At 41.7% G+C, this 14,073-nt stretch overlaps 1 protein-coding gene and 1 long non-coding RNA gene across 4 annotated transcripts; one reads left to right on the top strand and one right to left on the bottom strand.

Annotated features, from left to right (window-relative positions):
- Positions 1 to 335: 335 nt before the first annotated feature.
- LOC145422741 (uncharacterized) lies at positions 336 to 1,907 on the bottom strand. Its single transcript, XR_013904031.1, has 2 exons — positions 731 to 1,907; positions 336 to 572 (listed from the first exon to the last, which is right to left on the bottom strand). It is a non-coding gene; the product is annotated as an uncharacterized LOC145422741 (long non-coding RNA).
- Positions 1,908 to 5,124: 3,217 nt separating this feature from the next.
- Positions 5,125 to 13,345, top strand: LOC113017947 (E3 ubiquitin-protein ligase TRIM21-like). 3 transcript variants are annotated; one of them, XM_080294479.1, is made up of 3 exons: positions 7,740 to 7,947; positions 10,180 to 10,345; positions 10,496 to 13,345. In XM_080294479.1, the coding sequence occupies exon 3, from the start codon at positions 10,505 to 10,507 to the stop codon at positions 12,179 to 12,181; it is 1,677 nt and encodes a 558-aa protein (XP_080150605.1). In that variant the 5' UTR covers positions 7,740 to 7,947; positions 10,180 to 10,345; positions 10,496 to 10,504; the 3' UTR covers positions 12,182 to 13,345. The 3 variants fall into 3 exon arrangements, with proteins under 3 accessions (XP_080150591.1, XP_080150605.1, XP_080150598.1); XM_080294465.1 differs by lacking the exons at positions 7,740 to 7,947; positions 10,180 to 10,345 and adding an exon at positions 5,125 to 5,214; XM_080294472.1 differs by lacking the exon at positions 10,180 to 10,345 and having other exon boundaries at positions 7,741 to 7,947.
- Positions 13,346 to 14,073: the final 728 nt, after the last annotated feature.

Raw genomic sequence — 14,073 nt, 5'->3', positions numbered from 1 at the left:
ATCGTTTTTTTTTTTTTTTATCGGATTAAGTCGTTGAAGAGAAATTTTTAAGCCATGTTTCCGAAGTAAGAGCCGACAGATGGTCTGGATATACCAAATATAACGTCCCAGAACACTCCAGCTCACATGTTAGTCTGCTCCAAGCATTCCCACAAAGGTCAGTGTTTTTTAGTAGTTAATACGTCATTTTTCTTAACATAATTGGTGATATAGGTTACAAGCAAGTCTGGCGCTGAACAGAAATTGTCGCGCTATGCTTCTTTATTTATTGTGCATAAATAGTGAATTGTCCTGACACAATATTGCGTTTCGTTTCTGTTATAACCATGGTACACTGACAAAACCATATACTTTTATTCACAGGATAAAACAGTTGTTTTGTATCACTAATTGTCCATTGCGATTACAACATACAATATTACTGTCACTGCTACATTTCTGTAATGCTACTGTAACCGGTTTCTGCTTCATCCCGCTGCAACAGTTCGGCCCAAACAGACTCCTCGACTCTGCGTTGTGTAGTGTTTTTAAAAAGACAAGAAGTCTCTGATCGATCGTTGCCACTTTATTTCCTGAATGGAAACAACGGTGTATTATCAGTGCACAGGCTCGCCACACACCACTCCGCACAGCACACTCTCGTATGGCTACGGCAGACTGGCAGCGATTACTGCAGCAATATTACAATTTCTAATATACAATAAAATAACAGCAACAACAAATGATGTACCTGAATGGAAACAACGGTGTATTATCAGTGCACAGGCTCGCCACACACCACTCCGCACAGCACACTACGGCAGAACATCTCATTAGCATTCCGCTTTAGCATACAGTTTCACACATTAATAAACAAATGAAAAGTACATAAAACTGGTGTTGGACATGTGTCCACTAAGCACTTATTACACTCGGTGCTCGTCAGCTAATCAAACATGTTTTATGTGTCTGTACTACTTAGCTATATTGTGTGCGGAACAATACAACTCACCTCTCGTATGGCTACGGCAGACTGGCAGCGATTACTGCAGCCAGCCTCACCTAACCAGCCACACTGAGAGGGGGGGCGCTGTTTCCCCATGACACTGATATTTGTGGCAAGTGGAATAATACCAGATAAACACTGTTACACTACCAGAAATTATTTCCACTACTAATTAATTACCGTTGAGCTCAAAGGTCCTATTAATAAACTGTTAATGAATGTGTATTTATGAAGACGATTTGTGAGACTGGTAAACTTATGATATGTACAATAGTCTTTCGTTCTACACGGTGCATTTCAAGGTCCTGTACCCATCCGTCGGTAAACTGTACCTGGGCTTGTTGCAGTGACCTGAAGTTACTAAACTTCACGAGTGTGTGCACTCACTCCAAGAAGCGTATAATTATAAATCTGAGCGTGGTGAAAGTTGGGCAGCACGCTGACGTCTTTTGTTCACTCTTTCACTCCTTTGATTTTTTCCTCGTATCTTTTCTTTGTCTTTTCGTCGAGTCTGTCTTTGTACGGACCGGCATTGTTCTCCTTTTGTTTTGTACATTCCTTTTTTGTGCGGCAAAGAAAAAAAAAGAAGGTATTGGAACCGGAGAATGAACGTTTTGCGGTGCTGCAAATGTTTGCATTTGATGCGGTACTTGGATTGTTTTGCCACGGGTTCCCGGCATGCAATGCGCGAAAATCACGTGATTGCTAAACAAGGGGGCGGGTGCATCCAGCCTCCTCGGCTGTAATTGGTCCAGCCCAGAGTCGATCATGACCAATTGGCCAATCCAACACCTTTCATTATATATACCCTTCCTAAAAAATAAAAAAATAAAATAAAAAATCCATCGGCCCATAAAAACAAAAAATCGCCAGCGGCCCACCGGGCAAATGCCCGGTATGCCCGATGGCCAGTCCAGCTATGATGACATCAGAAATAAACCTGAGTGCAAACAAAGGGAAATGTTTCTTCTGTGAGCTGTGTGACGTTAGCACTGACCAGCAGAGGGCGTCAGAGTCACATGATTGAAAATAAAGGCATAAATTGTCCAAAATTAACTTTCTTTATTTCTGTTCCCTTTATGTGTCTCCTTTCATCTTGCCTCCTTGTCTCCTCCCTCCTTCCACCATGTCTTCCCCACTCTCACATTCTTACTTCTCCAGTCTCATTGTTCCTTCCTCCTCTATGTATGTCTCCTTCATCGCTTCTTTACTCTTTTTACCCTTCTCTTCTTTCACTTTATCTCCTGCCTCCTGCTATGTTGCCTCTATCTTCTTGTCTCAAAGTTTCCTTCATCCTTCACTCCTCCTTCGTTGCCTACTCTCTCCTTGTCTCATTTATTTCACTATTCTTTATTTTCTTCTTTTCAGTTTCCTCCTTGTCTCTCATTGGTTCCTGCCTCCCTGTCTCCTCCTCCCTTGACTGTGAGGATTCGTGAAGATGAAACATGTTCAACACAAACTGATTCTCCACACACATCTATGGGCTCAAATTGTGGTCATAAATATTTTGTACTTATAAATCTGACCAACTAGTTGTGAACTGAGTTTTGTAACCTTGTAAACCAAAATATCTAAAACATTTATGTTTGTGCATCTATAGATGCAAATTGGTGTGTGTGCAAAAAAGATTTGGGTTTTTTTGTTTGTTTTTTTAAAAGAAAGAAAAGAAAAATAATAATAACAATAATTATTATTGTTACCAGCCTAATAATAATTAGGCTGAAGAACCAACAATTTTAGCCCATAAGAAGCATAAGAATGAACTACCTCCAGGACCTGAAGCTCAGTAAAGCACCCCTCCAACAGCCAAACCTATCTGTTCTCTCATTGGATTGTGATTGACATGACGTTAACCAATCAGCTTAAAGGAAGAAAAATTCGGTCAAAATTTGTACTTTGAGGTTGTGTGATCCCCTTACAGTCTGAGCACACCCTTCACTCCCCAATATTTAAATATGGGGACCACTACCCGAGTCAGAGAGTCAAGGGCCCCAGATATGCAACGTTGCAAAGGCCTGTCAACCAAGTGAGCCCTACAACATCGAGAGCCTTCAGGAACTCAAAGTGAATCCCATCCACACTACAGGCTCTGCCACCAACCAGGTGTTTAATTGTGTGGATGCTTTAAGCATCCACACTATTGAGTTCCTGTTTCTCTTTAATCTTTATACTTTATTATTCTACTTGCTTCCGTACACTTTTTGGCACTTAACTACTTCCACAATTTTCAGCCGATTTTCACCGTTCAAATTTTAAACTATTCTGCTATTTTTTGCTAATGCCGGCTATATCTTTTGGTGCTCATAACTTCTATACTTTTTGAGATATTGAATTTTTTTTGGCAATATCAATGTGGTCACTTTTTTCTGCTCGCCAGGCAGAGCTGTGTTTTAGCTCAGTGAGATGAGCATCCGTTCTCAGACTGGGAGGCCCGGGTTCAAATCCCGCTTATGGCAACATTTCTTTCAGTTAACAGTTAAACTTTTTTAACTCTTTTCAACACAAATTTCAGCTTTTTCATCCCTTTTCAGCAGAATTTTCAGTTTTTTCACCACTTTTCAGCACAAATCCCAGCTTTTTCAGCTGTTTTCAGCAAAAAACTCTTTTCAGCAGAAATTCTACTGATTCATCTCTTTTCAGCAGAAATTCTGCTGATTCATCTCTTTTCTGCAAAGTTTTAGCCTTTTCACCTCTTTTCACCTCAATTCTCTGCAGCTTCTGCTCATTTCAGCAGAATTGTCAGTCTCTCCACCTCTTCTTTGTGAGAAAGAGTTTGGGGCAGTGAGATGAGTAGCTTCTTTGAGACTAGAAGGGCCAGGTTCGAATCCTGCTCAGGCAGAATTTTTTTTTTTTTTTTTTTTTTTTTAGCTTTAAAGCATCCACACTGCATTTTCGCAGTTGCCTCATTGATTCCAGACTCACTTCCCTTACAGAAGATCATCTGTGGGATTAGGACGGCTTGAAAAAGTCTTCATACCCCTTGAAAATTTACACATTTTTTCACCTTAAAACCACAAACTTAAATGTTTTTATTTATGTTTTTAGTAATAGGCAGAGGCTAGCCTGTTTGGCACCCTGGGCGAACACTCCATTAAAAAAAGATGATCTGATGTCTTCTCTGCTTAATAAGGTAATTAAAGAAGCACTGACACATTTTTCTGTATGTTTTTACATAATTCCACCATTTCTGGTTATAGATGCAGAAACTTCATGAAATGAAAAATCTTCCTGATCACAACCTCAGTCTTTTTCTAAATGACTTCTGCATACTATTGTGAATAAAAAATGAAATCTGAGATTTGCGAAACAGTTCTTTCTGTTGTTATTTACATTTTACGAAGGCCCCCAGATCTTGTGTAACTGGGTTTGTAAAGGCAGTTGTTCAAGCTCAGCAGCCTTGCAGTGGCAGTCGGTCACGGGACTTTCATAGCGATCTGAAACTGCAGCTTCCCAGTGAGAAGCTTACAGGTAAAGTCACAGGGGTCATAATTTAATAAAAAGATTTACTCAATCTAGCCTTCCCTAGTTATTGTCTGTATCCTGTAAATGTTCTTTTATGTAGTTTTAATTATTTTATTTTATTGTTAAATAATCTCCTAGTCGAGTTGTGTTTGTATTTTCTTTTACATATTTTCACGGCACTGCAGCAAATTAGTGCGCTCCACCTGTTGGTGTATTTATTCACTTTTAATGTTTCCCTCCTATAAATGATCGTATTACTGTAAAACACTTTGGGGTACTGCTGGTTTTAAATGTGCTATATAAATAAAGTTGTATTCTCTTTGTTATTTCCTGTTCTCAGAAGGAGCATTGAGCTGTTCATAGACTGCATAAACTGCAGTATTAGCAAACTGCACATATAATTTATGTCCACTCAGGACTGTATGCTTGTCTTTCCACGTTCATATGTATATTTATATTTAGTCCCATGTCTTTGTGTTCATCTGTGTATCTTAATAGTTTTGTTATCATATCTCTGTTTCTACACTCATTTTATATGTTGTTTCTTGTATATTTGCTGCTATGATAACTCAGTTTCCCTCTGAGATCAATAAAGTTTCTCTGATTCTGATGAAGACGAGTGTATTAGAAACAGCTCGTCCTTGTGGAGAAGCAGCAGCGTGACGAGCTGATGATGTTAACAGGGAAGTGGTGAAGCTGAAGGTATCACTCTGCTGTCGGTCTCCAACATGACAACATGCGGACTTCATCTGTCGCTCTGCTCCTCGGTGAGTCAAACCCTCCCTTCTTCAATTCTTTATCACAGCTCCAACACACACTAAAGGTCAAAGGTAAAGAGCCTATTTTCAGCAGCTGGAAGCGCACGCTGATAGTTTCTCTCACATGAAATCTGTTCAGATCTGTTGGTTTTGTTTCCTTAGTGAGAAGAAGTGATCACTACTTCTTTTGTTTATCTAAGGCTGGTTGTATCTGATATTTGTTTGTGTGTTTGGACACAAATCAAGTAGTGTATTTCCTGTAAGCACCTCATATTTAACTCGAGTGTATGAAGATACAGCAAATGACAGAAAACTGTTTCAATTGCATAAACTCTTTAAAATTTAGAAGTTTAACTCTGCGTTTCTCTGTCCTGTAATCTGGACTGACTCACAGAGCTGAAGCTTCATGTCGTGTCTGTAAGAGAGGAAAGTGACCTGTTTTCATCAAACATTAACCTTTACTCAGGAAACCACGGCTCCTAGCTGCATGTACCACATGTTCTCCTTATCTGCCTGTTGTAATCATCACTTCCTCTGTTCAGACCAGATTGACTGAGTCTAACTAAATGACTGAAGATAGTTGGTTTTTCAGAATTAACGTCGGATTTTCCTCATTTTCTGTATGCTTTGTTAATTTTCTGATGGCGATTTAGACGAGCGGGACTCAAACGACTGTAATGTTTACTAAACAGATTTTTCAGGTCGCTCACTCAGCAGCTGATATTGCCAAAGTCGCCTAACTTTAATCCAGTGATCTCGGTGGTTTGATGGTTCATTAACTCTGATTGCTTTTTTAAATGTCTCTGTTTTACTTAGCCAGTAAGAGCTGATTGGGCCTAACCTACCTTTCTCCAGCACTGGCTATGGGAACCTGCTAATGTTGGGTTTAATGTTGTGATTAGTAGAATCTGTAGTTTTTTACTTACTGAACAATTACTTAGAAACCTGCAGACGTATCAATACAAAAGAATTAGGGCCTGCAAAACAAGCAGGTCAACCCCAGCAGTTTTAACTGGTCCTGATATAAAACTGCTAGGACAGGTTACTCTCTCCTGGGAAGTTGGCTGCAGCCATGCGGATTTCTGAATGGAAGAGATCCATGTACACGCCGATTTTTTAATCATCCAATGCATTAAAAAACAATAGTCATAAATAAAGTGTTTTGGCTTGTGATTCCTAAATAAACACACTAACACTAGCTACACATTTTTAAAGGGTGCAAATCCAAGTCTCCTATTCAGTGACTCTGGTCTCCAGAGCTGAAAATAGGTTTGAGGTTCTTTTGAGAATTCTGAAGTTGGTTTAGTCTAAAATGCCTGAGTTGAGAGCAGGTTCGTGTAATTTCAGAATTTCTACCTAAAAAAAAATTAAAAGGAAAAATAGTCCATTTTCCATCCCCAATATTTGAATCCAGAGAACAAGAGTAATAGAATAAACAACATCACAATGATATATGGGAATATAACAGTTAATACTAAATGTTAAACATTATTGTGCAGCACATAAGATCAACAGAACACAGTGTGCTTTGAGGTAGGAGCCAAAAAGGGTGTAGTTTGTGGGTGCGATCACCCGTGTGTACACCTGTGAGCATGGACGCGCTTGTTTTTAAAAGGTTCCTTCATGTAATGATCTGCTAGAGGGTGTGGGGGGGCCACAGCCCCGTCCTCCAGGGCATGAAGCAGGTATGGAGGAGATCAAAACTCCAGACATCCAGAGGCCCCCAGAACACAAGAGACCAAGGAAGACCAACAGAGGGGCAGCCGCGCCACTGTCCCAGAAAGAGCTGAGGAGAGTCCCAGATGAGGGCTCACTCAGCAGCCGCGGAGCAGAAGCCAGGGGGAGTTGCAGTGACGCGCCCGTGAGCTCCGCCGGCAGCCAGCTGTGCCTGAGTGACAGAGTCCCAGGCCGAGAGGCCCGAGCGAGCCCCAGGCCCCGATAAGCACCCACCAAGGAGTGAGCCGGTGTGTAGCTGGACGCCCATCCCCAGACACAAAGAACCACCAACGCACCGATGTCTGAGGGCGTCCGCCACCGGATATGAACTTTTTTCAAGACAGTGAATCTTGAAACCAGAGAAAAAATAGAGAATTTTAACTTGTTCCATTGGAAGATTTTTTTCACTTATTTCAAGCTAAAATATTTATTGGAATTCAAATTTAGACAGAAACAAAGTGAATAATATTATTTTATTATCACGTTGATGCAGCACATGGTTCAGTTAGCTTTGTATAAACACGTGTTAGAAATGTTCTTCAATCAGCTCTTTTTACTCTCATTTCACAGCCAGTACTTTTTACTTTTACTTGAGTAAAGAAGTTGAATTAGTACTTGGAGTATTTTTAACAGTAGTACTTCTACTTCAGTACACACTGTGTGTACTTTTACCACCTGTGTCTGAGACCTCCTTCAGGGTCCACCTGAAGCTCTCAGTCTGCTGTGGAAAAAGGAAATCCAGGTGAGTTTCTCCTGATCACCTGAGGCCGTCATTACTGTTTGAACTTTACCCACACACCACTCCTCACTCCTCCCACCCGCTGCACACAGTCACTGAGTACAGACCGGCTGATTCCTGTAAAGGGAGAGGCAGGAAGAGGCGGAGCAACAGCTGAAAAACAAGAAGCTCAACGTCATTTTGCAGAAGTGAAAGTGTGAGAGAGCAGCAGCAGAGCTGCAGTCGAGTCCTGTTTGTCTCTAAAAGAAGATTCACTGGAGTCCATCAGGTTCCTCTCAGCAACAGTGGTGAGTGCAGCTGATCACACTTCCTGCTTCTACACAAATCTTCACTCTGTTCACTTCATCAGGGCTCTAGAGCGCCACCTCATTTCTCCATGGTGCCACTTAGGCTACGTCCACACTCGCCCGGATAGATTTGAAAACAGCGCTCCGCGTCCACACTGGTGTTTTCAGTCGTTTTCACAGAGTTGTGCGTCCACATTAAGATGGCTGAAAACGCTTACGTTCCAGTCCTGCGCATGCGTGAAACGCAAGACGATTCGACCGGTCTCATTTCTGTCTGCCGCTTATTCACTTTCCGGCTGTTTGAAACGTCGCAGCAGAGGTGGAGGAAAAGCACCGAGTTTTAAAATGGACTAACAATGAGGTGGAGTTGTTGCTGCGAGTAACACAAAAGTACAAAGTTGCAAAAGCGAGAGAGAATTAAAGAATTTGAAGAAAAGCTCTGTGGAGCATGTGCAGACTGATATTCATCTTTAATAGGACTGTCAAAACTGCAGCTGTATAATGCTCTCCACTATCTTTGTTTAATTGGTCACATGCCTGCATCACATGACTAACATGCATCATCGTTTTAGAAAGTCTCTGTTTTCACTGTTCACTGTGACACAAACGCACCGTCTCCAAATTATTTACTTTCCGGCTGTTTGAATCGTCGCAGCAGAGGTGAGCAGCGTGATAGGAGTGGATGTAGCTGTGGGTAATGAGAAAAGATGAAAAGAACGATTGATAACTTTTTCGTTAAGGCCGGTGCTCTGACACGGAGCCATCAACCTCTCAGTGTCTAACACTGGTCTGCAGACGGCATCAGATAATGAACCACATTAGATGGACTCTGAGCCCACTGACAGTAAAAGGGTGAAGTGTAGACATTTGGAAGAGAGCGGCCTGACCAGTTTCTCTGACTATGATACTGTAAAGCTGACAACATGATGCATTTACTGTGGTGAGTGTGCAAAGACCATGGCAGGTGTTGTGCCAAGGTAGGGATCCCCAACAGGATCTGTTTCCCTGCGTCAGGAACATCGGCTGGGCAGGGAAAGCGGACCCAACGCACTCCGCCTCCATCACGACCAACTAGACGTGGAAGGAGTGATGTTTTAGTGACAACATGAAAGATGAGTGTGACCGTTCAGTTTGTGGGTTACAACAGAAAATGATACATTTATTGTTCTCGTGTGTTATCGGACGGGATCATTTTAACAAACCGAGGACATTTTCCTGATAATTATCTGTATCCTCCTGTAACTTTACTGTTTAAAGAGCTAAAACCTCCAACATTTCAGGATCAATAAGTCCTTATAAGACGTGTTTGTGAGCTAAAAATCAAGAATGTGGGATACTGTTTGTCTGTGTCAGCCAAACAACTTCACATCTTTGTAACGACTGTTAAAAAGATGTTCATCCTGTTGATCCTGTTCATCTGGACGCTGCACTGTACAGCAGACACGACGTTGTTCAGTTTGTGTTTCAGATGAACCAGTTTGTGTCTGAGTGTGTTGCTGGGTCTCCACCAGTTACTCTGACAACTGAAGGTTCAAGATTTTTATTTTGACATTTGCACACAGGACCAACAGTCCATGCACAGTGGAATACTTGTGCAGAGCTTTCCAAGTCAAATCACACTTTAACAATATAAAGACAGAAAAAGCAGAAGGATAGAAATGAAGTCCGGAGTAGGGTAGTCGTACTATTTTCTATATACAAAGAAAAAGAAGAAAATGTACAGAGAGTGTGTAGTTCTCTACCTCTTATCGCACTCACAGTGTTGCACATTTGTTCCACAGATCTGTTTCACAAGTCTGTTGTGAGTGTATTGCCCGATGGTCAGTGAACCGATGATACATTCAAAGTGAGGTTAAGTAGTGCTGTGTTATTTTAAGTGTTCAGTGTGTTTTTGTTTGCCGTCAGTCTGACAGTTGTGGGGAAGAAGCTGTTGAAGAATCGTGTTCTGTGTGTGATGCTGCTGTCCGCTCTGTTGTGTCTGAGATTGTATGTGCAGCTTTGTATGTGCAGGTCCATGGATGCAAGTGTTGTTCCCATAATCTTCTCTGCAGACTTTCTGACTCTGCAGAGCCTTCCTCTCTGTCTGTGTAGTGTTTCCATACCAGACAGTGATGCCTGCGGTGAGGATGCTGTCTATCAGTCCTCTGCAGGCCTGGGTGAGAGGGTGGTGGTTCATGCCAGCTTTCCTGAGCAGCCTAATGAAATAAAGTCTTTGCTGGGCTTTTTTCACAGTTGCTGTAGTGTTGAGAGTCCAGCTCAGGTCTGATGTAACCTGCAGTCCCAGGAATCTGTGGCTGTTTGCCCTCTCCACCTCCGTCCCTTTGACGATAAGAGGCTGCAGGGGAGGGAGTTCTTCCAAAAGTGCAGTATTCATTCCTTGGTCCGTGTTGAGGATGAGGTGAAGAAGCTTCTGTGATGAAAAGAAACTTAAAGAAGTCCAGACGCTTTTCTCTCCAAGCTCCTCAGACTACTGACGCTTGTTTCTCTCTTTGTAAAATGAAATTTAAAGTGAATTTTGAATCAAATGTTTCTCTTCTTTCTCCCTCAGAGTGCAGACATGTCTGCTGCCAGCAATCTGCGATCTGAAGATCAGTTTCTGTGCTCCATCTGTCTGGATGTGTTCACTGATCCAGTCTCTACACCATGTGGACACAACTTCTGCAAAACCTGCATCAGTCAGCACTGGGACATGAGTCAGAGCTGTCAGTGTCCCATGTGTAAAGAGACTTTCTACACTCGACCTCAGCTGAAGATCAACACTTTGTTCTCTGAGATGGTTGCTCAGTTCAGACGTGAAGCTCAGCAGAAAGCCAGCAGCAGCAGCTCAGAGCAACAAGCTGCCAAACCAGGAGAAGTTCCCTGTGACGTCTGCACTGGAACCAGACTGAAGGCCCTGAAGTCCTGCCTGGTGTGTCAGACCTCCTACTGTCACACTCACCTGGAGCCTCATCTGACACTGAAACGTCTGAAAAGACATCAGCTGGTTGATGCTGTGGAGAACCTGGAAGGCAGGATGTGCACGAAGCACGATAACCTTCTGCAGCTGTTCTGTAAGACCGACCAGACATGTGTCTGCACGCTCTGCCCTGTTTTAGACCACAAGAACCACGAGTTTGTTCCTCTGAGAGAAGAATATGAAGGAAAGAAGGCAGAGCTGGAGAAGACAGAGGCTGAGATTCAGCAGATGATCCAGAAGAGACGACTGAAGATTCAGGAGATCACAGAGTCGGTGAAGATGAGTAAAGATGCTGCAGACAGACAGAAAGCAGAAGGTGTTCAGGTCCTCACGGCTCTGATGGAGTCTGTTGAGAGACGCCTGAAGGAGCTCATGAAGGAGATCGAAGACAAACAGGAAGCTACAGAGAAACAGGCTGAAGGTCTCATCAAAGATCTGGAACAGGAAATCTCTGAGCTGATGGAGAGAAGCTCTGAGGTGGAGCAGCTCTCACGCTCTGAAGACCACCTCCACCTCCTCCAAAGCTTCTCCTCCCTGAAAGCTGCTCCACCCAGCAAGGACTGGACAGAGGTCAGAGTTCATCCACCATCATATGAGGGGACTGTGGGGAGAGCTGTGGCTCAGCTGGAGGAGACAGTCTGGAAACTCATGAAGAAGAAGCTGTTAGAGGCTGCAGAGCTGCAGAGGGTGCAGCAGCATGAGGTGGATGTGACTCTGGATCCTGATACAGCTCATCCTAAACTCATCCTGTCTGATGATGGAAAACAAGTGTACTGTGGTGATGTGTGGAAGAATCTTCCAGACAACCCAGAGAGATTTTCTAAGTGTGCTAATGTTTTAGGAGAGCAGAGTTTCTCTTCAGGCAGATTTTACTTTGAGGTTCAGGTTAAAGGAAAGACTGACTGGGATTTAGGAGTGGCCACAGAGTCGATCAACAGGAAGGGAAAAGTCACACTGAGACCTCAGGATGGTTTCTGGACTGTGATGCTGAGAAATGGAAATGAGTACAAAGCTTGTGCTAAGTATTTAGTCCCCCTCTGTCTCCATCCTGGTCCTGAGAAGGTGGGGGTGTTTGTGGATTATGAGGAGGGTCTGGTCTCCTTTTATGATGTAGGTGCTGCAGCTCTGATCTACTCCTTTACTGGCTGCTCCTTCACTCACAAACTCCACCCATTCTTCAGCCCCTGTTTCAATGATGGAGGTAAAAACTCTGCACCTCTGATCATCTGTCCTGTCAATCAAACTGAGTTGATCAACAAATCTTGTTTGATGAACTGATTGATTTTTCTTGAAGGGAACAAATGAACATATTGAGTGTAAATCCTCTACAGTCTCCATGTTTCTATAGAATCTGATCATCAGGACTCTGATTCACACTTTGATTCTCATGGAGTTTGATTTGAACAGAAGAAAAGTTGAATCAGGAAATGTTCCCACTGATGGAGACTCGAGCTGAAGAGCAAATATCAGAGAACAAATGTCCAAAAGCTTCATTTCCAATAAAGTTTGTTCAATGCTTTGAGTGAATCCAGACTCATGTGTGGCTGTTATACGGAGCATCAGAGTCCAGCTGAGTTATGTTGGATACAAACTGCTTATTTTGGCTCTGTGAGGAGTTTTGTTCACTGAAAACTGATGAGACGGATAATATTCAAAGAACTCTGTAGAGATTCATGCATCCATGTTCTCCACCTGCAGGTGTGGAGGAGAAAGGTGGAGCACAGACTGCTGCATCCTTCCAGTCACATCATTTTGATGATTATATTTGCATGTTGTGATGATTTGGGTTAAAGACAAACAGAGTTGAACGGCTGCAGTCACAGCATGAAGACGATGCTGAAGCTGAGCTGTCAGTGAACATGTTTCACTGTGATTTGATTTGAAGAATAGAAAGTGTGTGTGGCTGCTGACAGCTGCAGTCTCTGCTAGTCTGCATAACACACACACAACTTTCCCCCTGAGGCAACGATGCAGCAACAACACAAAGAACAGCTGCAGACACACACACACTGTTAAAGAACACTTTACTGTTTAAGGCAGAATTCCTCAGTAACAATGATTTGAGTCTACTGTGTCTACTGTGGTTTCCAACATACAATCTACTGAAACATGTTTTTCTTTCTGCCGTACAAACTATTTGATCACAACATCTTTGCTTTTTTCCTCCAATCGTTTATTCTGATTATTTTATTTAGTTTAACTAAGAAAAGCTTAAAATTTAACTCTTAACCTGATTTAAACGTTTAATTTCTCATTAACTCAGACTTTTAATTTATTTCCTTGTTTAATGTATTATTTCTTTATCCTTGTTTAAGTTTTGCCGATCCTTTCTGTGTAACCTGTTTAATCTGACCTTTGACCTTTTAATTTTAACTTAACAGTACTCTTGTTTTGACCTTTGACCTCTTTATTCCTTATAACCAAATAAACCCTTTTATCTGATATTTTCACCTTATTGATTGATTATATATATCTATTATATTTTCTCACCTTACCTTATTTTGACCTTTGACCTATGTCCTTGTTAGCCTTGATCTTCCTTCATCAAAGGTGAAATTTCTTTCACCTTTGAACTTAAAGCTTAAATCAAACCTTTGTTAAAAAGCTTCTTACCAACTTGTAATTCCAACTCTCTGCATTAAACACGTATCTTATCATATAAACACTGGATCACTGAGAGAACTTTAGGCAGAACCAAATGAAGCAGCTGACCTCGTCAAACTCACAGCGACAGTAACTGACAGTGAATTATTTTAATCTTCTTCATTGTATTTGTTAGAAACATTTATTTTCCTTTAATTGGACTTTGGTTAAGTTCAATCCGATGTATTAACCGACCTTTGAGGTGAAGTGCAGCTGCGAAGAACGCTACGGCAGGCAATGAGGTGCGTTTAATGTCGCTCTGTTAATTTGAGCGTCCATAAATTGAATGTCTTATTTTTTCTTACTTTATTATTGCTAATTTATTGGAGAATTAGGCCATTTAATTAAGATAGATTTTATGTTGTTGGTGGTAAAGATCTGGATGGATGTTTTATTTTATTCTGTGTTTCTATTTTTCAGTTTTACTTTTCAAGACTTGGTGAATTGCCTTTTTCTACTTTTTGTCTAGTTTTGTTAAAATTAGCAGCAGTGAGAAGTGTTGTTGTCGGTCTTGAATATATTTGATG

This window comes from Astatotilapia calliptera, chromosome 3 (genome assembly GCF_964374335.1).
Source record: "Astatotilapia calliptera chromosome 3, fAstCal68.1, whole genome shotgun sequence".
Lineage (NCBI taxonomy): Eukaryota > Metazoa > Chordata > Actinopteri > Cichliformes > Cichlidae > Astatotilapia > Astatotilapia calliptera.
Note: the sequence above shows the minus strand (reverse complement) of the source record. Positions and strands in the feature narration are given on the sequence as shown.